At 40.2% G+C, this 23,613-nt stretch overlaps 1 protein-coding gene across 1 annotated transcript in view; it reads right to left on the reverse strand.

Annotated features, from left to right (window-relative positions):
* Positions 1 to 23,405, reverse strand: part of LOC140788499 (cytochrome P450 89A2-like) — a 47,179-nt gene extending 23,774 nt beyond the window's left edge. Inside the window, exon 1 of the mRNA XM_073137763.1 lies at positions 21,868 to 23,405. Coding sequence (XP_072993864.1) covers positions 21,868 to 23,405 — 1,538 coding nt within the window. The remainder of the gene's footprint in view (positions 1 to 21,867) is intronic.
* Positions 23,406 to 23,613: the final 208 nt, after the last annotated feature.

The raw sequence follows: 23,613 nt of genomic DNA on the forward strand, positions 1-23,613 counted from the left end.
AATCGATGAATGAATAGTTTGGATATAGAAGTGATTGATAGAAAGATCATTATAAAGTTTATCATGTATGTTTCTTAAAATAGTTTGAATTTTAACCTTTCAGATATTGTACATTAAGAAGGAAGATAATGTGGAGAATCAGAAGAGTGTATAAATTCGTTTGAGGTTGCATTAGGATTTACATTGATAGGTTGGAGTTGATGCACTGCATGTTATTCTGAAGAATGTATTATGAATACATGTTGATATTGTAGTCTTATATGGATAGGTGTGATCTCTTATATTGATTTATCTAGTAATTTGTATAATGGTTTAACCATATGAGCAGTGCACTTTAAATAAGAGACTTTGTGCTATTGCCTAAATTTTATGAGGATATCGAATGATACTGAGTATGTTTAGATTAATGACATTATTTATTAGAAAGAGAAGTATGAGTTAAGTCTTTCAGATATTCTTGAAATAACTTGTAATTATCGTTCTAGTTGGTATTATTGATAGTATTGAGGGATAATCATTTGAGTATGTTTGAGATTGGAGTATATATTCAGTAGATTGGAGATAATTTACTTGAATAGGTTGTATCGTATTATCATAGGTGATTATGGCATTACGCTGTGTATTGTTGTAGTTAGCAGGAAAAGTGATCAATTGGGATAGCTTGAGGTATTTTGGAGTAGAATGAATGCATTATTTCTTGTAGACCAATGGTATTATTGATATGTATAGACATGGTATGATTACCTAACTGACCTAGATCTAGAAAAGTTAATTTTGTAAGGGAGTTACTTGTGGTGGTATAACTTATAGATTTGAAAAAGTAAGATTGTGCAGTTGTCGATTTGATTAGAAGGTACTAGAACTAGATATGTAGATTTTCTTATAATACTAGTGTGATTTAAATTTCGGGGTCAAAATTTTTATAAGGGGGGAAGGAAAATGTAACAACCCAACCCTAAAAAAAAAATTTTGGGCACGACGTGGCTGGCCACATTGTGGCCGGTCTCGTGCCAGCTTGTATGGTGGGGGCGCCACGCGCCCACTGTCGCTAACGCAGCTAACGGGCTGTGGCTAGCTGGCCGCGGCAGGCCCCGGCACCGCCTCAACTCCTCCACTATCTCTCTCTTTCTCCCTCTAAATCTCTCTCTTTTGGTCTCTCTCTCCCTCTCTCTCTCTCTCCCTCTCTCTTTCTCTCCTTCCCTTGCTGACGCCAGCCTATCGCTGTCGTCGCTGCCATCGCCGCCGCAACCCCCCCTCACCGTCCCTCTCTATAGCCCTCTCTCTAACTCGCTCGTTCCCTCTCTCACTCTCTCTCTTACCCTTCTCTCTTTCTCTCTCTCTTACCCTCCTCTCTCTCTCTCTTACCCTCCTCTCTTTCTCTCCCTCTATCACCTCTCTCTTTCTCTCCTCGCCAACGGCTTCTCGCCGTCACCGCCGCACCACCTTCTCTCTCTCTCTCTAACTCCCTCGTTCTCTCTCTTACCCTCCTCTCTTTCTCTCTCTCTATCACCTCTCTCTCTTTCTCTCCTCGCCGACGGCTACTCGCTATCGCTGTCGTCACCGCCACACCCCTCACCACCTTCTCTCTATTTAGTGCTCTCTCTCTAACTCTCTCGTTCTCTCTCTCTTACCCTCCTCTCTCTCAATCACCTCTCCCTCTCGAGCTCTCTCCCTTCTCTTATCAACGCCGACCCGCCGCTGTCGTTGTCGCCGTCGCCGCCGCCACCGCCGCAGCCTAGGTGAGCCGCCTCTTGTTGTATAGCAGACTATGTTGGAAGAGGATTATTATTATTTTTATATATAATTACTTCCTAATGATAAGTAACATAGTCTATTTAGGTAATTAATTATTTTGATAATTTATACTCACTAATATAATTTTACTAAGCATTTTAGTATAATAATTTATTAATTACAATTATAAATATTGCCTATAAATTTATTTAGAGTTTTAGTTATTATTTATTAGTTAATATATGTAGTCTTATTGATAATAATCTTATATTTATATTTAATTTATTTTATATATGTCTATTTTTAGTATATTAGTATTGTCTAATAGTTTGTATAAAATAGAATACTATACTTGCAGATTATTTTTGTATAGTAGGATAATGATTATTTTACGTATAATATAGGATTAGTTAAATAAGAGTAAGTAGTACAAAATAACTAGTAATAATATTATTTCATAATTATATTTTTATTAAATCATATATATATAGTCGTCTTGGTTATTTACAAAAAGGAAATAAATTACTATATACTTATTTTCTATAATTATCAAATTAGAATTTTATTAAATAAATATAAATAGCATATTAATATTGTCACAATTAAATTTATCCTATAAATCTAATCAATATTAAACCTAATAAAATATCATATTTTACTCAAACGAATTATAATCAGATAAACAACTAACTTTATGTTACTTAAACATTTTCAGACTCTGAACCCCCTTATTCGAGACCCCGGGGATCTCACCAGCGTCGAGTGGCGGTTGATTAATAGACCTGAGGGATACGTGTGTTGAGTCTTTTAATAAGATGTGAGTAGTCTTATCCCCTACACGCCTTTCTCAAATTAGATTATATTATATATTATGTACATGCATGTTTTGGCCTCTAGCATGATTATATGATTTTATCTAGAGATGATTACAGTCGAACATATTTTATCATGCATTTGATTATGCTGATCTAGGATATGAGTACATTGGTGATATATATAGAGATGATTGAAGATGATTCTACTATTATGATTGTATACCGAGTTGATCTGTAGCATGAGTATGCATGTAATATATTAACATGAGTATGCATGTGTTGATGATACAGTTGGAGACTACATTGCATCATTTTCTCTTGATTCCTATTCCACCTAAATTCTTGTTATGCATTGACTTATTATCGTACTTGATATATGCATATGATTTGTCATTGAGAAGGAAAACATGAAATATGATTGATAGGATAGTTGATAGAAAGCATGAGGATACCCGAGTGGGCGCAGGGGTCAGGGCGTGCTTGGAGATGATTGATCGCTCGACTTAGTCGTGATCCTATTGGCCTTACGTCTGAGGTCGTTAGTCTGTGTGCGCAGCAGACATTCGAACACATGTCATTCGCCAAGGCATATGTGGCAAGTTATCCTCACGAGGTTTCTATCAACTATGTGGGTGCCCGGTCTGGATAGATGTTGATACCCCAGCGGGTGGCGGGGTATGGTTATATTTGAGATACTCTTGCGGGTGGCGGAGTATCCTCTGAGCCTTCGGACATGATGTTGAAACCAGGTACCGGGTGTTAACTGTGCATAGTGGTCTAGTATGATGATATTATACCAAGATGTCGGTGATAATTGTGATGTTGAGAAATGCATATGATTTCATTATCATTTGCTTACCTGATTATCGAGTGATCAATATGCATCATATATGGTTGCATTTGATATCATAGCATGGTCATGGTCGGCATGCATCATGTGTCATATTTAAGAGAGAGTTATAATGATGGTATGACATGGAGATTTATTTATACATTGTCGATGATTATATATTTTATCAGTTATGACATGACACGTTATCTATTTTTTATTTATGTATTATTGAGGATACATTCATATACTCATTCATGACATGATACTCTTTCTGATTTATATTATCCAGTACATAATTTACTCTCTGTTTGGCATTACTAATTTGGGGTAAGGTCTATTCACTGAGTCTTTTGCTCATGACTCTCTTTATTTCTTTTTTAAACCCCTCAGATATGTGGTACGTGATAGTGACTTGAGATATCTTGAGAAGATATTTTAGAGCGATGATGAGGTGAGCTATAGATGTGAGGCGATATAGATGATAGTTTATATAAGAATTGAATTGTACTAGTATTTGATATTTGTATACTTTTGTATTAGACGATGAATTATATAATACAAGTCGAATCATAGTGTACTCTTATATTAGTCGTTTTAGTTGCATCTTGATGGTTTATTGTGGCCTGTGTGGGTCTTACTAGATTATGTAGTGGTTTAATGTATATTATTATGCACTGGGATATTCATATGTTAACAGGTTTATTTGGTTAATAGTATGATTTATCTGATGATGGATTATGTGATCCTGGATAGGTTAGCAGGTTTTATTTAATGATGTCATGATTATATGTCCACAAGAGAGTATCTATGCGTGAGGGGCCCCGCCCGACTTGTCGCGTGCACTACACGTGCCGTGTGGGCGTGTGGGCGTGTGGGTGTGCACGTGCCCGTGCCAAGCGGGGGCATTTCAATTCAGGTGGTATCAGAGCTTAAGTTTAAGAATGATCTAGCAAACCATCAAGTATAGTAGTCGTCGATTTGGTTTAGGGTTACGCTAGTAGTCGATCTCGGTGAGTTTGATATTAATTGGTTGAGATAGAAATCTAGGTTGTGATATTGAGATTATTAAGTTTTGATACTCTTACGATATTGATAGAAATAATTTGTGATATTAGTATATTGACAATTTATTTGAACGACTAATGGATAAGAAAAGATATTACTAAATCATGCATTGATATTATTGATATTGAGGTGTTATAGTCTGTAGAGCCTAATATTGGATATATAGACTTGTTCATATGTTGTGATAAAGTGTAGAAATTTATAAATGTGGAGATATGTATTTTGTACAGAAGGATTATTATTAGTAGATTCAAGGTTATTCTGAGTAGCCATAACATATTTTTGGATTTTTGATCTTTTATGAATATATGTGAGATTAGGAGATTGATATAAAAGGTATATGTGCAGAGAGACTATTCTGATTTTTATGAAAGTTATAATTATGGATGGTGGATGGATGAGTAAGACATATGATGAATTTGTATAGTAGAAAAATATTTGTCGATATTCTTTTTGTAGTCCGAAATCTACGAAACTAAGTGGATTAGATTCGTAACTTTGTGATCTACAACTTTCGTATTTATGCAATTCTCATATTCGAATTACAACTAGGACGAAAACATGGAATAATGTGGGTGATGGTGGTGGTGACAGGTCGAGTGAATGTTAGGATTATGGATGGGTATAGAGATGAAGGTGGATGGTGGATGTGATTAAGGGATACAGATGAAGGGAACGAAGTGGTTGAGATCCCAAAGAAGAGACGTGGCTTGATAGTCGAAGGAGATTAGAAGTTAAGAGAAACCTTTCCAACGGTAGAGGTGGAAGGATGGTGAAGAGGGAGGAGGGAGATTAGGATAGATAGATGATAGAGAGGCAATAAATCAATATTCCGATAGCATAACAAATTTAGCTGCCATCGACATATATATCGAGGCTAGCTAACAAGTCCTAAAATAGTAAGTAACCCTAATACTAGAAGATTCCCGCCAATCGCGTTCGAATGCGCCCGATTGTGTTTGAAAGCACAAAAGACGTTCAATGTATGTGCGAACACGATGCAGGTGTTCGAACTCGCCCGACTGCGTTCGAACGCACAATATGTGTTCTCTGTATTTACGAACTTGATGTAGACGTTTGATTGCGACCCCACCTGTGTTTGAACGCGACTAATAGGAATTTTATTTTAATAAAAATAAACAACTAATGCAGTAAGAAAAGATCATAACAAAACGAATCACATCATGATCATTACTGAGATGTCGGTAAAATATCATCTTAGTAGACACTATACACAGTCAACACCCGATACCCGATCTCATCAATATGCCCGAAGGCTTAAAGCATATCCTGCCATATGTTTAGGGTATTTCAGTCATAATCATACCCTGCCATAAGCTAAGGGTATATTAAAATCCATCCAGATTGGGTACCTCACCAATTAGTAGAAATCGCATGAAGGTAACTCGCCACACACATGCCCTAGCGAACGGCAAGTGTCCGATTGTCTGTGCACACAGACTGAACTGACCTCGGACATAGGCCATGAAATATCGCATATCAATGATCATAATCATCACTCCAGGCACCGTTAACCCTGGTGCCTACTTGGGACTTTTCTATTAATGAGATTTGTGCATTTCCTTCTATATGATAGATCACGTGCATATATTCAGTACTATAACAAGTCATGCATATCAGGAATTTAGGTGGTTAGGAAGTCAAAAGGAAAATAATACAATACAGTCTCCAACCATATAGCTAACACATACATATTCCTGCTAATCTATCACATGCATACTCATGCTACAGATCAACTTGACATAAAGTATAGATAGTGTATTCATCTCCATTCATCTCCATTCATCTCTATATATCACTAGTATACTCATATCTCAAATCAGTCTAATCAAATACATGATAAAATATGCTCAATTGAAATCATCTCTAAATAAGGTCATATAATCATGTTGGAGGCCAAAACATGCATGTACATAATTATATAATATATCCTAATTTGATAAAGGAGTCTACGGTATAAGACTACTCAAATTAGATCAGAAGATACGAACCATGTATCCGTCACATCCGTCAACTGAGAGTCAACTCATTGCTAATCGGATCCACAAGGTCTTACATAAGGGGTTCGGAATCTAAAAATATTTAAGTAACATGAAATTAGTCATTTATCCAATTAGAATTCGTTCGTGTAAAATATAACAATTTATTAAATTTTATTAAATAACTGGGTTTATTATATATATATATAATTATGATAACCTTATTCTAATTATATATTGGGCATATAATAATTAATCTCTTTTGATATAAAGAATCAGATATAAAATAATATAATTAAAAATACATGTATATAAAATAACTAAGTCTAATTCAATTATTTGGCAATGACTATTTTTTACTTAACTAGTCACTAATTATACATAAAATAATTATTATCTATTTATATAAAAATAATTATCATAGCTTAGCATTTTATTTTATGCTAATCTAGATAACAGTAAGTGCTAGAAATGCAATATATATATATATATAAAGTATACATGAACATTAATGGAAACTTATATAATTTGATTATTTTTAATAAACTACATACATTAATCTAATAATGGTAATTACGCTATAAATACAAAAATACTTATAATGACAATTAATTATATTTGTCCAAATTATGCTTAGCTAATAATTATATTAGTGAGTATATATATACATCTTTAAACTAATTAACTATTTTTAAATTTAATGTAAATAATAAAATAATTTGAAAGAAAAAGAAAGAAAATTTTCTATTACAATGTTGAGCCAAGCCCAGTACTATCACTATAGCAGAGAGGAGAACAACGAGGGGAGGAAGGAAAGAAGAGAGAAGAAAAAAGGAGAAAAGAAGAAAAAGAAAGAAAGGAGAAGAAGAAGAAGAAGAGAAGAAAGAGAAGGGAGGGGACTACGGACCCGGGTCGGCGGGGAGGGTACCGGCCGCTACTAGCCAGCCAGCGGTCGGCCTCTCACTAGCAGCTCCGCTCTAGTGAGCCCGAGCCCCAGGGTGAGAGAGAGAGGGGGGGGGTGAGAGGAGCTCACCGGCACTTAGTGGAGCTGGCGACGGTGGGTTCTAGTTGTGGCACATCCATGAGAAAGAGATCAAAAGAGAGAGAGGAGAGAAGAAAAAGAGATAAAGAGGTAGTTGCGGTGAGGCCCGTCGCGCTAGCTGGCTGCAATCGGTTGGCTGCAGCAGCGGCGGCGGGGCACGTGGTGTAACACCCACAACCCTAAACACATGCATGGCATGTGCCCACATGGCTCGTGCGTGGCATCTGACCATTTGCTTAGTTACTAACAATCAAATAAACCTGTATCAACATCATAAAATTATTCACAACATCTAAACTAAGAATAAAACAAGTTTAACTGTCAACAACATACGGATAACCCTACTTGAGCCCCATACAGGCCACAACACATCATCAAGAGTTTTTCACCACAACATATATGCCATGGTAGTATATACATGCTAGAATATAAGACAAGGATAAAGACACACTTTGGAGGATGTCTATTAATACATCAAATAAAATAACTCATCTAACGCAAAACACTAACCATACACTACTCTTCACCCACTGGCAAGATCTCTAAGGGAGTATCCTGCTCCACTCATTCACTTGGGTTTTTGGAAAGGAGAAAACAAAGAGAGTCATGAGCTAAAGGCTTAGTGAATAGACCTTACCCCGAATCAGTGATGCCAAATAGAGTAAATCATGTACTGGATAATATGAATCAGAAAACAGCATGATGCCATGTATGAGCATGAATATATGTATCATCAATGACATATATATGAATGAAGTCAATTCTCATGAATGAGCATATTATATCCTCAACAAAAAATATATCACATGATGAAATTACCATATAACATCACTGAATATAACAACATATCATGTATAACAATTATGATCCAATGATACTAGTCACATCAATGATGATGCATGATGCATGCCAACCACTAGATAATCGTATATGCCGAGGCCAGATATAATCCACATATTTCTCACTATCACAATCATCCATCTCAATTCTGAATATCATCTTTCATGCTGGACTACGTTACCTGGCCCCAAACTCAATACACATCATATCACAAGCTCAGAGCATACCCTATCATATACTAAGACTATCTTTGTAAATAAATCATACCCTGCCATACACTAACGGTATCTCAAAAAAAGTAATCATACCCTGCCATACGCTAATGGTATATCAATGATAGTTGTACCCTATCATACGCTAGACTACAATCATCAGCCATCACCATACTCTGCCATACACTAAGAGTATGTCCAGTACTAATCCAGACCAAATACCGTTCTACCCATCACATCGTATCACATCACATCACATCACATATACATGTACTTTTATGATTTCCTATACATAATAAATCATATGCATATATGCAGTAGTACTGCAATAGATCATGTAACTCAGGAATTTAGGTGGTAAAGAAGCTAAGAGAAAAATGATGCAATACCGACTCTAACCATGTATCTAACACATGTATATTTTTGCTAGTCTATGACATACATACTCATGATTGAGATTATCCCGACATAAAACCATAACAGTATAATCATATCTATATATCACCAATGTACTCATATCTCAGATCAACCTAATCAAATGCATGATAAAATATGCTTGACTGAAATCATCTCTAGATAAAGTCATATAATCATACTGGAGGCCAAAACATGCGTGTATATATGATATAATATATCCTAATTTGAGAAAGGCATCTAGGGGATAAGACTACTCACCACCACTACAAATATTAAACAACTAATCGTTCACGTTGCTACGACAATGATCAAGCCTCGATAGCTAAGTCCATAGGGTCTTGAACAGGGGGATCAGGATCTGAAATTATTTATAACAAATAATGTCAGTCTTTCTATTCATTAAAATTAACCCAGCTAAAAGATAATTTCTTGTTGTAATTATGTACTCTTCATTTCTATATTTGTTTTGTTATTTATTAACCATAATTATATTATTTAATAGTGTATTTAAAAACATAATTATCTGCCTATTATTATCTTTAATAATTAAGAAACTAAGAATTAAGTTACTATAAATAATTATGTAAGAATATACGTACATAACCCTAATAATTACTATTACCTACCTAGGATTAAAATAGTATTTTATGTTACAGGTATTTTGCTAAACATGATATAATTAGATTTATTTACTAACTATGATATAATTATATTTAATTCATATGAATTAAATACATTAAATTAACTAAATTAATTAAATAATTAATAACATAAATAAATATAATTAGTAGTCAATAATATGCATATATATATATAAATATATATAATTATATATAACAAATTTACATAGTGCTGGGCTTAGCCCAGCACCTTAACATAGCAGGTGTTGGGCCGAGCCCAGCACCATGCGCAACAGGGTGCTGAGCCGAGTCCAGCACCTCTTGCAAAGTGCAATCCGAGAGGGGAAAGAAGGAGAAGAAGAAGAAGAAGAAGAAGAAGAAGAACAAGAAGAACAAGAAGAAGAACAAGAAGAACAAGAAGAAAAGGAAGGAGAAAGAAAGGAAAGGGGGTTAGGCTGTAGGGGAAGGGTACGACCGCTGGTGGCCACTCAGTGGCTGGCCTCTCACCTGCGGCTCAAACCTCCGGTGTCCCGAGAGGAAACTGATAAGGAGAAATAGTAAGAGGGAGAGAGAGAGAGAGAAGGAGAGAGAGAGAAGGAAAGAGAGAGAGAGAGAGGCTCACCGGCGGACAGACGGCCAACGGCGGCTTTTCCAGCAGCCGGTGACTGCTGGTGCAATAGATGGAAAGAGAGAGAGAGAGCTAGAGAAAGAAAGAGGTCGGGAGAACGTGAGGGAAAAAAGAGAGAAAAATATTAGAGAGAGAGAGAGAGAAAGAGGGAGCCGGTCACGCGACAGCGGCGAAGTGGCCGGTGGGCCGAGTCCCACCTCCACGTGTCGTCGCGACGTGTAGTGCCATGGCTCGGTGGATGTACGTGGCACCCCCATCGCTGCCACGACATGCTGTGCATGCTAAGCACGAGGCCGGTCACAGCGTGGCCAGTCGCGTTGTGCCCAGAATTTTTTTTTTACTACCTTACTTGGGTTATTACACGTGGCACCCTCCACGTAAGCTGCTCTTGCAGTTGCATGGGCACTAGATCGGACATAGTGTGGTTGACCATATCGTGCCCATGAAAATTTTAATTAATTAATGAAATTTTTTTTACGATTGGGTTGTTACACCAAGTGAGGAAGAACGACAACTCATGACAATTCTGCATGGATTACCGAGCACTAAATGTCATCACCGATATTCGATACCGGTTATCGAGAACTTATTGGACGAGTTATGATGCGAACTAGATCAGATTGGATCACATCAAAGGGAAATTGGGCTCAATGGATTGAGTCTAATTATCTTATTTGGTTATTTAGTTTAGTTAGAGCCTTAGTAGGTTAGGATTTTATTTAATTAGCTAAATCCAGCTCTGTGTAGTTTCGGGAAAATATTCCTAGCATATTTTATAGACATTCGAATAATATCAAACTAGTTGAATAAAATTGCCAACCTCCAGATCTACAACTTTGGTATTCAACTTCTCTAGATTTGGAAGGCATATAGGTACTTTGGACCGTACCAAGTGATTAAATGGGTAGGCTTTGTGGCCTACCGACTTTATCTTCTAGTTGACTCGTAAGTGCACCTAGTGTTCTATGTTTCAGCTTTGTGAGCTTGAGTTGCAGCCGAGACAGCTGTTGGAGCCAACATACCCGATCTAGTCACACATGACCAAGAGCCCATGCCACTTCGGGTTCTAGCTAAGAGAAGGATTTGGGTAGATGGAAGATTGATCATGCTAGTACCAATGGAGTAGTCCAATGGACCAACCGGAAATTTGATTGGGAGTTTGAGTTTGAGTTGATGCAACGCTTCCCAAAATTCTCACCTTGAGGACAAGGTGGTCAGAAGCGTGGTGGAGTGTGATGGATTCTTGTACCAAAAGGTCGGCTATGGAATAATTTTCTTAAGATCTGAATTTATTGTAGAAAGCAGTCCACTCAACCGTGAGAAAATATTCGTCAAATATTCTCCTATAGTCAGAAAATTACGAAACCAAGTGGATTAGATTTGCAACTTCCTAACTTTTGTATGCTTCATAGATTCAAACTGCAGTTATGACAAAAACATATAATAACGTGGGTGATGATGGTGGTGACGGATGGAGTGGATGTTAGGGTTATGGATGGGTATGGAGATGGAGGTCGATGGTGGATGGTGGATGTGATTAAGGGATAGAGACGAAGGGAACAAAGTGGTCGAGATCCCAAAGAAGAGGGTGACTCGACAGGTTAAGGGAGATTAGAAGTTAGGAGAAACCTTGCCAACGGCAAAGGGTAGATAGATGATAGAGAGGCAAGAAATCAATATTCCAATAGCATCATGAATTTGGCTGCCATCCACATATATATAGAGGCTAGCCAACAAGTCCTAAAATAATAAGTAACCATAATTCTAGAGGATTCCCGCCGATCGCATTCAAACGGACAAAAGGCGTTCTTTGTATGTGCGAATGCGATGTAGGCGTTCGAACGCGGGCGTTCGAACTCGCCCAACCATGTTTGAATGCACTTTTCGTGTTCTCTGTATTTGCGAACCTAATGCAGGCATTCGCAAGGGCATTCGAACGCGACCCCTATTACATTCGAACACGACCTATAAAAATTTTATTTTAATAAAAATAAACAACTAATGCAGTAAGAAAAGATCCTAACTAAATGTATTAGAGTGATGTAATCTGGGTCTGATCAACTCACGGGGACATTGGGCTCAGTTGATCGAGTTTATTTATCTTTTAATTATTTAACGATGTAAGCATTTTAGGCAAGTCTAGTTTAGTTATGTGAGCCATTAAGGCAAGTCGAAATAAGTCATGACAGCCCTTAAGACAAGTTTAGTGAAGTCAAGTAAGCCTTTAAGGCAAGTCCAATTAAGTTATATAAGCATTTAAGGCAAATCCTAATTTGAGTCGTGTCAGCCTTTAGGGCTAGTTCTAGTGGGACTCATTCTAACCTACTTCTATATATAAAGGGGTTGGGCTCCTTGTTAGGGATCCAAACATTGAGAAAGTATTATAGCCTTGAGTTTATCTTAGGAGTAAGAGTAAGATAACATATGAGTAGAAGTAAATTAATCTCCCTTCATCATCGCCATCGCTGCCCATCATCTTCCTCACCATCACCACCACCATCATCCCTGCTTCCACCCTCTCCATATACCATCATTCACCATAGTCAAAGCATACACTCCCTTGTTGCAGATCATCTCTAGTCGGTACGTAACAATCGGTGGATGAGGGTGGTAGAGAAGGAAGGACTAGATGGATAGATCAAAAATATATGATGGAAATACTAACTAAAGGTCAAGGAGTATCATGATGAATATGGATGATGATAAATGGTGATATGATTAGGGTTATGGTTATGAAAGTGAATAATATGATCTCCCCTTACCCAATTTTTAGATCTGGACAAAATTTGATATGGAACTTTGAAAATAGATCCCGAAAGATACAGCCATCGGATCAATATGAAATTTTGATATGTTGTAGCCCCGCGAAAGAGCTTTCTAATGAATCTAGTTTAGGCGAATCGGACGGTGGGTTCTCTAGATATCATCCGATTAGTAGATGGACGTCAAAACGTCCTTTGGATCCGTGGATGGAGGCACGAGATCCCAGGTGATGATGGATGGTGGCGGACTGGGGGTAATGGGGTGGCACCAGTGAATACGTGGAGGTGGAAGGGTTATGGGTGATGGTAGAGGTTAGGGCAAGGTGATAGATAGATTGGAAGAAGGAGGAGTGGGCTGCCCCTAAGGGACTAAGGTGAGTGGTCGATTGAGGAGGGTTAGAAGCGGCGTTGCCGGGGGACAAGAGAAAAAGAGAGAAGAAGACGAAGGAGAAAGGGGCAAAACTCAATTCATTCAATAATGATTCCATGGTTGCCATCCACACCTTTAGAGGCTAGTCAAACAATTCAAAAATGGCAATTATTAACCCTAAAATAGTATATTTTCGCCGATCGCATTCTGACGATGATACGATTCGGACTTCACCGACGTCATCTCGAGCATGGATTCACTTTAGGAGAGTTTTTGCTTCATGTTTTAATGTTTAATTTCCATTAAATTAAGTTTTCTGTAAGTCGCGTTCGAACGCGGGTGGAGTGAGTTCGAACGCGGTTTGTGAACGGGGTTGTGAACGTGGTGAAGAGAATGTACTGTGCGTTCGAACGCACTGTGAACGCCTGCATCGCGTTCGCAAATACCGACAGGCGCGTTCGATCACATGTTCGAACGCCTGCATCGCGTTCGCAAATCCAGAAGAGCTAATTCGGTGCGTTCGAACGCGGTCGGGCGAGTTCGAACGCGGTCGGCGAAAATTTTTTTTTAGGGTTAATGTGAGTTGTTGGTTAGCCTATAAAAGAATGTGTAGGGCAACCAAAATTATTATTGATTATTGAGATTGAGTTTTGCCTTGCCTCCTTCGTCTTCTTCGCTCCCGTTCTCTCAATCCCCGGCGACGCCGCTTCTAACCTCCCTCGTCCGGCTAATCACCCTAGTCCCTTAGGGGTGGCCCTCTTCTCCCCCTTCGTCCAATCTATCCAACACTTGCCCTAATCCTTCCATCAACCACAACCCTTCCACCATCACTTTTCACCGGTGCCACCCCATTAACGCTGGTCCTCCACCATCCACCATTACCTAGGATCTCGTGCCTCCATCCACGGATCCAAAATAGAGCATCCTGACGTTCGTCCACTAAACGAATGATATCTCGAGATTCGATTCGCCTGAAACGTGATTTGTTGGAAAGCTCTTTTCTAGGGCGACAACATATCAGAATTTCACGTCGATCCGACGGCGGAATATTTTGGGATCTTATTTCAAAGTTTCGTGCAAGATCTAGTCCAGATCTGAGAATTAGAAAAGATCGATCTTTAGCCCTAAAGGAGAGATCGTATCAAGCTAGTATCAGAGCTCCATAGCTAGAGGTGTGATCGTATCAATCTGGTATCAGAGCTCCATAGCCAGAGGCGTGATCGTATCAAGCTGGTATCAGAGCCTTAGCTCCAAAGAGAAGATCGTATCAGACGAGCGCGTTCGAATGCACATTTTGCGTTCTCTGTATTTACAAATATGATTCAGGTATTCACAAACGTGTTCGAACGCACCCCACCCGCGTTTGAACGCGACATATAGGCATTCACAATTTTTTTTCTTTTAAATAAACACTAAACAAGAATAAAAGACACCCCTAAAGTGTATCCATGCTCGAGACGACATCGGTGAAGTCCGAATCGTATCAATCCACTATGTTTCCGCAACCTTGTCCTCAAGGTGACTCGAGTCAAACTTGCTATGTTCGGTGGGTCATCCTTAGTCGAGCTTGGATACTTGTACTCCTGTTAGCCCAAGGTGGGATTCGGGTCCGTCCACATTGAGTCCACTTGGTCTCGGGTGGTCGAACCAATTGACTCAATGTTAGTTCAGCTATAGAAATCTAGTGCATCCGATTGCACTCGGGAGGTCGAGTAGTTGGTGGATCCTGATTAGGTCCACCTAGTGACTCGAGTTAGGTTCAACCAGCCGAACTGACTGTTGGTTGTGCTCATAATCATTTTGCCCACTCCCTGGATTAGGATCCAAGTCAATTGTGTCCTGGTATAAGCAAACTCAATTTAAGTCAAGTAGAGGGTTTCTTATCAGGTCCCTTATTTGACTTAATTGAGTCCCCAAGTCTAGAGATGACTCACACTTGACTTGACCCTTTTGGCTCGTAGGTCCAACCTAGCTCATGTCTAGCAATTCAACTTAGTTAAGCCCAATCATGTAGCCATCTTGAAATTCTAACCATTTAGGGTTTTTAAAAAAATTTTGATATCCCTAATATTTCTCCCATAATTCCCTCGCCATCAGCCGTTGCCATAGGAGTTGCCTTAGCACGTGGCAGCCATGGCTGAGTAGTGACCACCTTTGGTAGTTGCTTTGGCAGGGTTCCCGGTGATATGGCGGCAATCGACGGCGATAGAAGGCCAAAGTTGGCCCAAAAAATGAAATCTTCATCTCTTTCTTCTCTGTCCCATCGTAGCAATGACAAGGAGCCTTCGGCCGTCTGGAATACGAAAATAGCTACCGATGAGGTCCTTCTTGGGTGGCGGCAGTTGACTGCTGTGGAAGGCTAAGTTTAGCGAAAATAAAATCTTCATCTCCTTCTTCTTCATTTAGTCGTAGCCATGGCAGGAAGCTTTTGCTCGTTTAGGTGAGAAAAGCAGCAGCCCATGAGGTCTTTACGGGGCAGTTAGCGGTCGGTGTTGCCGTGGGTGGAAGATTGCGGCCTTCTCCTTTGAGTTGTAGCTCGGCGGGGAGCGGCAACATCATCTCCGTGACGACGCCTGTCGTGGTTGACCGTTGATTGATCGAGGAGAATGGTGGAAGGTCGCTGGAGGCCATACGTGATTTCTTCCTAGTTGTCGACTCGCCATGGTTGTAAAGGGAGGTGGTGTAAGGCGGCCCAAGTGTTAGAACTCGCGGTACCGGATCATCTCCCTCAACACTGATGAGGATTCCTAATGAGGGATATCCAGCGACCATGCGTGGTCTTCCTCTATTCAATAGTGGTTCACATGGTTGTCAACTCATCGAGGAACTCCATTCTGACGTCGAAAGAACCTTTCCAACCGTCGAGCTCGCTGGGGGAAACTGATGCCTTGAAGCTAGACTCTTCGCCGTTTCTGTAGGGATCGGGAAAGGTGTGGCTAGCCTTTCGCAGTTTGTCACTGAGGTCTCTGATGCATGGGAAGATGTGGAGGTTCCGAGAGCTGCTACAATATATTGAGGATTCCATTGTAGTCGGTGGCGATTCGTTGCGGCTGACCATGGGTCAGGGTGTAAAAGCTCAATCTTGTTGGATAGCTGAACTCTCCCCTAATTTTGTGGGGAACGGGGAGGCCGTGGAGGATGTTGGATATGTTGCGGAGGGCTCCCCATGCTGCCTTGCGATTACTATGCTTGTTGAAGAAGGTTTCGGCCACGCCCGTATTTTTCACATCATCTCCATCATCATCTGATTATTGATGGCCATCTGTTCGGAAAGAGACCCAAATATGGCATAAATGCTAGGCTCTTCTGTATTCAGATTTGGTCGGGCGGTTCTATGGGTGGAAGTCCCTGCAACCGTTTCTATAATAATCAGATAAAAATAAATAAATAAAATAATAATAATAATATTAATAGCAATAATAATAATAATATAAAAATTAAATATAAAAAAGAGACAAAAGAAAGAAATAAAAAAAAAGTTGTTCCATGGCACGAGCTTGTGGCTACAGTGGGCCCCACCGCTGCCATAGCTACCACCCTTCCCCTCCTTCACCGCCTCTCTTTCTCTCTCCCTCTAAATCTCTCTCTCTCTCGTCAATGTCGGCCTACCACCATCATTGCTTCCACCACTGCCGCACCGCCCCCCACTGCCTCTCTCTCTCCCCCTCTTTATAGGTCTCTCTCCAGCTCTCTCTTACGCTACTCTCTCTCTCTCGAGCTCTCTCTTTCTCTTTTTCCCTTGCCAATGCCAACCTACCACCGTTGTCGCTGCTGTCACCGCTGCAACCCCCCCTCACCGTCTCTCTCTAGAGCTCTCTCTCTCTAACTCGCTCGTTCTCTCTCTAACTCACTCATTCCCTCTCTCACTCTCTCTCTTACCCTCCTTTCTTTCTCTCTCTCTTTCTCTCCTCGCCGACGGCTTCTCACCGTCACTATCGTCGCCGCCACACCCCTCACCACCTTCTCTCTCTAACTCTCTCGTTCTCTCTCTTACCCTCCTCTCTTTCTCTCTCTCTCTATCACTTCTCTCTTTCTCTCCTCGCCAATGGCTTCTCGCCGTCGCCGTCGTCATCGCCGCACCCCTCACCACCTTCTCTCTCTAACTCTCTCGTTCTCTCTCTCTTACCCTCCTCTCTTTCTCTCTCTCTCTATCACCTCTCTCTTTCTCTCCTCGTCGATGGCTTCTCGCTGTCGCCGTCGTCACCGCCACACCCCTCACCACCTTCTCTCTCTTTAGTGCTCTCTCTCTAACTCTCTTGTTCTCTCTCTCTTACCCTACTCTCTCTCTCTCTCAATCACCTTTGTCTCTCGAGCTTTCTTTCCCTTCTCTTATCGACATCGGCTTGCCGCTATCGCCATCGCCGTCACTGTCGCCACCGCCACAGCCTAGGTGAGCCTCCCTCCCTTCCCTTCTCTTCTTCTTCTTCTCCTTCTTTTCCTCTACTCCTTTTTCCTCTCTTTGTTTTACCTTCTTTGGTAATAAAACACATGTCTAAATTAATTATGTTATTTAGTTAATCTAAATAAGATTTTTAGTTTAATTTTTCAAGAATAGATATATTTAGTAACATGGTTATTAGATAAGTGTAATTAGTGTAATTTTAGTTAATTATAATTATAAATATTTGTACATAAATATATTTTTAACTTTATATATTTTTATTAGATTAATACATGTCTTTATAATTAAGTATATATATGTACAACTTATTATACATTATTATGCATGTAATATAATAGTAGGCTTACTTAATATTTATATTACATGATTAAGTAAAGATTATTTTATATGCAACTCTTAATTTGCTTAGTAAGAGTAGTAGTGACAAAATAATTATAGTATAATTATATAATATTATATAATATAGGTGCTTGTATTTTAAATTATATTATTGTGCACGTAGCCCTTTTACGTTTTTTTTATCAAAAGAGATTGACTATTATATAGTTAATATATAATTAGCAAACTATGGTTTTATAAATAAATCTACAATTGGAATAATAACATATTAATATTATTATAATTTGATCTATCATATAGATCAAATTATTTAATAAAAACAAAAGAAGAAATTTTAAACCTAATAAATCATCATATGTTACACAAACGGATCCCAAATTAGATAACTAACTAATTTTATATTACTTAAATATTTTTAGATTTCAATCCTCTTATTTGAGACCCCGTGGACCTTGCCAGTGATGTGTGACAGTTGATTGATGGACGTGAGGGGTACGTGTGTTGCGTTTTCTGATCGAAGGTGAGTAGTCTTTTCCCCTAGACGTCTTTCTCAAATTAGGATATATTATATATTATGTATATGCATATTTTGACCTCCAGCATGATTATATGACTTTATCTAGAGATGATTTCAGTCAAGCATATTTTATCATGTATTTGATTAGGCTGATTTGAGATATGAGTACATTGGTGATATATAGAGATCATTATACTATTATAGTTTTATGTCGGGATAATCTCTATTATGAGTGTGCATATGATAGACTAACAGGAGTATGCATGTGTTGGATACATGGTTGGAGTCTGCATTACATCATTTTTCTCTTGGCTTCTTGATCACCTAAATTCCTGAATTGCATGATTTGTTGCAGTACTGAATATATGCATATGATTTATCATGTATAGAAAATTATAAAAGTATATGTGTATGTGATGTGATGTGATATGATGTGATGGCTAGAATAGTATCTGGTCCGGACTGGTACTGGACATACTCTTAGCATATGGCAGAGTATGGTGATGGCTGATAGTTGTACTCTTAGAGTATGACAGGGTATAACTATCATGGATATACCCTTAGCGTATAGCAGGGTATGATTACTTTCTTCTGAGATGCCCTTAGCATATGGCAGGGTATGATTTATCTACAAAGATAACCTTAGCATATGGCAGGGTATGATTTATCTATAGAGATACTCTTAGCGTATGACAGGGTATGCTCTGAGCTTGTGACATGATGTGTATCGAGTTTGGGGTTGAGTACTGTAGTCCAGCATATAGGATGATATTCAAAGTTGAGACGGATGATTGTGACAGTGAGAGATATGTGGATTATATCTGCCCTCGACATATATGATTATCTAGTGGTTGGCATGCATCATGCATCATCATTGATGTGACTAGTATCATTGGATCATAATTATTATACATGATATGTTGTTATATTCTAGTGATGTTATATGATAATTTCATCATGTGATATATTTTTAGTTGAGGATATAATATGCTCATTCATGAGAATTGATTTTATTTATATATATGTCATTAAAGATACATATATGCATACTCATATATGGCATCATGTTACTTTCTAATTCATATTATCTAGTACATGATTTACTCTCTATTTGGCATCACTGATTCGGTGTAAGGTCTATTCACTTAGCCTTTTACTCATGACTCTCTTTGTTTCTTTTTTTAACCCCCACAGATATTATGGTACGTGATACCGACTTGAGATATCCTGATAAAATATTTTAGAGCAAAGGTGAGATGAGCTATAGATGCGAGACGGTATAGATGATAGTTTATATAGAAATTGAGTTGAACTAGTATGTGATATTTGTACTCTTTTATATTACACGATGATTTGTATAATACAAGTCCAATCATGGCATACTATTGTATTAGTTATTTTAGTTATATCTTAATGGTTTGTTGTGGCATGTGCGGGTCCTACTAGATTATGTAGTGGTCTAATGTATATTATTATGGACTTAGATATTCATATGTTAACAAGTTTATTTGGTTAATAGTATGATTTATTTGGTGATGGATTATGTGATCATGGATAAGTTAGCAGGTTTTATTTGATAATGTCATAATTATATGTGCACAGGAGAGTATCTATGCATCTCGGGCCCCGCCTAACCTATCGGTGCGCCGCACGTGCCGTGTGGGCGTGGGGGCGTGCACGTGCCGTGCCGGGACGGGGGCGTTACAGTTTCTCCCTCCTCTATTGGGGAAATCTCATCTTACTCATCTCGCCGTGCAGCCATGGCTCTGGTTGTCGTCATAGGAAGCGCATGTCCGAGCCACGGTGGCTCTGATACCAACTTGATATGATCTCCTCTTAGGCCAAGACTCGATCTCCCCCAATTTTCAAATCTGGATAGGATCTGACATGGAAATTTGAAAATAGATTTTGAAAGATGTAGCTGTCAGATCGATGTGAAATTTTGATATGTTGTAACTCCAGAAAAGAGCTTTCTAACGAATCTAGCTTTAGGTGAATCGAACGGGGAGATATCTAGATATCATCTTATCAGTAGATGGACATCAAGAAGTCCTTTAGATCCGTGGATGGAAGCACGAGATCCTACGTGATGATAGATGGTTGTGGACCGGCGGTAATGGGTGGCACCGGTGAATACATGGAGGTGGAAGGGTTATGGGTGATGGTAGGGGTTAGGGCAAGGTAATAGATAGATTGGAAGAATGGGGAGGAGTGAGTCGCCCATAAGGGACTAGGGTGAGTGGCCAGTCGAGGGGGGTTAGAAGAGGCGCCGTCCGGGGACAAGAGCAAAACTCAATTCATTCAATAATGATTTCATGGTTGCCATCCACACCTTTAATTTAAAAATGACAATTATTAACCCTAAATCAGTAGATTTTCGTCGATCGCGTTCGAACGCATATTTTGCGTTGTCTATATTTGCGAACCTGATGCAGGCAGTCACAAACGCGTTCGAACACACCCCACCCGCATTCCAACACGACATATAGGCGTTCACAAATGTTTTTTTTTTTTGAAATAAATACTAAAACAAGAATAAAAGACACCCCTAAAGTGTATCCATGCTCGAGATGACATCGGTGAAATCCGAATTGTATTAGTGATAAATGATTGTGGTGGATAGGACAGTACCTTGAGCAAGTTGAGGAGGGGAGAAGGGGCTTTCAAGTGGAACTGATCGTTGGACTGAGGAGGAAGAAGCGACGGGAGGTGTAGCCTCAACCGTAGGAGAAATCTTAGTGTGGATACTAAGGGGAAAAGATGAGGGAGAAGATTGGCACATGCCTAGATTGAACCGAACGACCAAATATTCAATAATATCAAAATAGCTACCATTCCACACATTTAGAAGCTAGCCATACATCCAAAAATTAATAAAAAACTTTAATACGAAATAAACCCAACTATCAGCAGTTAGAATGCCTATGCTGCTATTATGTTCTTGGGTTACGACATTCGAACGTCGGATTGGGCCGTTCGAACGCCTATGCTACTGTTCTGCTCTCAGGCTATGGCGTTTGAACGCCAAGCTAGGACATTCAAATGCTCAAACTGCTCTTCTAATCTCGGGTGCCCAAACTGCACTTATGCTCTCAGATTATAGTGTTCAAACGCTGTGATGCATTCAAACGCATAAAACAAACTGAGATTATTCCAACAACAAACTAACTACTCCGGAATCCATAATCTACTATAATTCATAAGCAAGATAACTACTACATAATCACTAACCCCAACAGCATAAAAGAGCACTCACTACTCGTAGATATCACTTGCTACTTTCGTTTCTCGGAACTACAACAGCACGCAGTGGATTCTTCATAGCCACAGTAAACTCCAACTTTTCAGTGAGATCCATCTGCTCGCCCTCCACTCCCTTCCACTCGAACTCCCTGACCAAGTTGGCCACAAAATACTCGAGATGCACCAAAGCCAGCGAATACCCAGGACACAACCTCCTTCCGGCCCCAAAAGGCATCATCTTGATGTGCCTACTCCCCGTCACGTCCACCCCCTCCCCCTCCCCTCCGACCAAAAACCTCTCCGGCCTGAACTCCATCGGCTCCGCCCAAACCTTTCCATCCCGCCCCATCTCCGCCACCGTAAAATTCACCAGAGCCCCCCTGGGTATCACGTGCCCGTCCAAAGACACTTCTTCCGCCGTCGCTCGCGGGAGCAAGAACGGCGCCGGCGGGTGCCGTCTCAAGCCCTCCAAGACCACCGCCTTCAGGTATGCCATCCTCTGCGTCTCCTCCGGCTCGATCCTCCCCTCCGACGACGCGAACTCCGCGATCTCGTTGTACAGTCTCCTCTGCGCGTCTTGGTTCTTGACGAGGTTCGCCATGATCCACTGTAAAGTCGTCCAGGTGGTATCCGTGCCGCCGTTCAAGAACTCCGAGCAAAGGCTTACGATCTCTCCCTCGTCGAGCTTCCTCCCTCCCTCGCTCGGGAGATCGAGATCCAGAACCGTGTCGAGGTAAGTAATAATGAGTCCGTCTTTGTCGAGATCTATGTTTTTTTCTCGACGAGCTCTTATTATTGGAATCATGATCTCTTCTTGCTTGCGGCGGATGTCCAAGAACCTCCTCCACCTCCTCCACAAGAGAAGCTTTGCGGCGGTTGGCCAGATGTCGAAGACGATGATCTGCGAAGCCATGCCGACGAGCTCGCGCTGAACGCCTTCGACGGTTTTTGCCACCTCCTCTGAGACTTCCTCCCCGAAGCACATAGTAACCAGTAAGTCGAACGTGGCGTGCTGAATCTTATCCCCGACATTGGTAACGACTCCGCTATCAATTGCCTCAGATTTGATGTTCTTGACAAGAGAATTAACGGCGAGCTCGCGGGCGCGGGCGAAAGATTTGACATGGGAAGGATGGAGGACGCCGGCGGTGAGGTTGCGGCGGAGGTGGCGCCACAACGGGCCATAGGCGGCCGAGCTGATGTTGCGGCCACCGCTGCTGTAGACGTGGTTGGCGCCGAGCGGAGGCGGCCGGCCGGCAAAAGCAGCGGCGTGGTCTACGAGGGCTCGGTGAGCGACGTCGCAATCAGTGATGTAGACGGACGGCTGCGAGCCGATGTAGAGGGTGATGACAGGGCCGTAGGTGTCGGCGAGGCGGCGGAGGGTCGGGCCGAGATCCAAGAAGGATCCCCGGAGATAGAAGAGGCTACCTACTATGGGTAAGGTCTTGGGCCCGGGAGGGACTTTGGAATTGTTGCCTTGTTTGGAAAAGAGGCTGTAGTGGCCTACAAGGTATGTCAGGATTAGGGGAAGAGAGACAGAGAGGAGGATGAGATTCCATGTCTCCATTGAGATAATATTACTTCTCTGCTATGGGAAGCTTACAAGAGTAGGCGATTGTGTGTATATATATATGTAAAGTCTTTTTAAAGAGAGAGAAACAAACGGATTCAGTACAATACTAATGGTAAGAACATTTTGACGACTTTCTTTATTTATATTAAATAATTGAAAATATCTTCGCAGAATCAAAGTCCAGTTGATATATTTTTTAAAA

The sequence above is a fragment of the Typha latifolia genome, chromosome 5 (genome assembly GCF_019914945.1).
Source record: "Typha latifolia isolate L0001 chromosome 5, TyphaL0001v2, whole genome shotgun sequence".
NCBI classification, from domain to species: domain Eukaryota; kingdom Viridiplantae; phylum Streptophyta; class Magnoliopsida; order Poales; family Typhaceae; genus Typha; species Typha latifolia.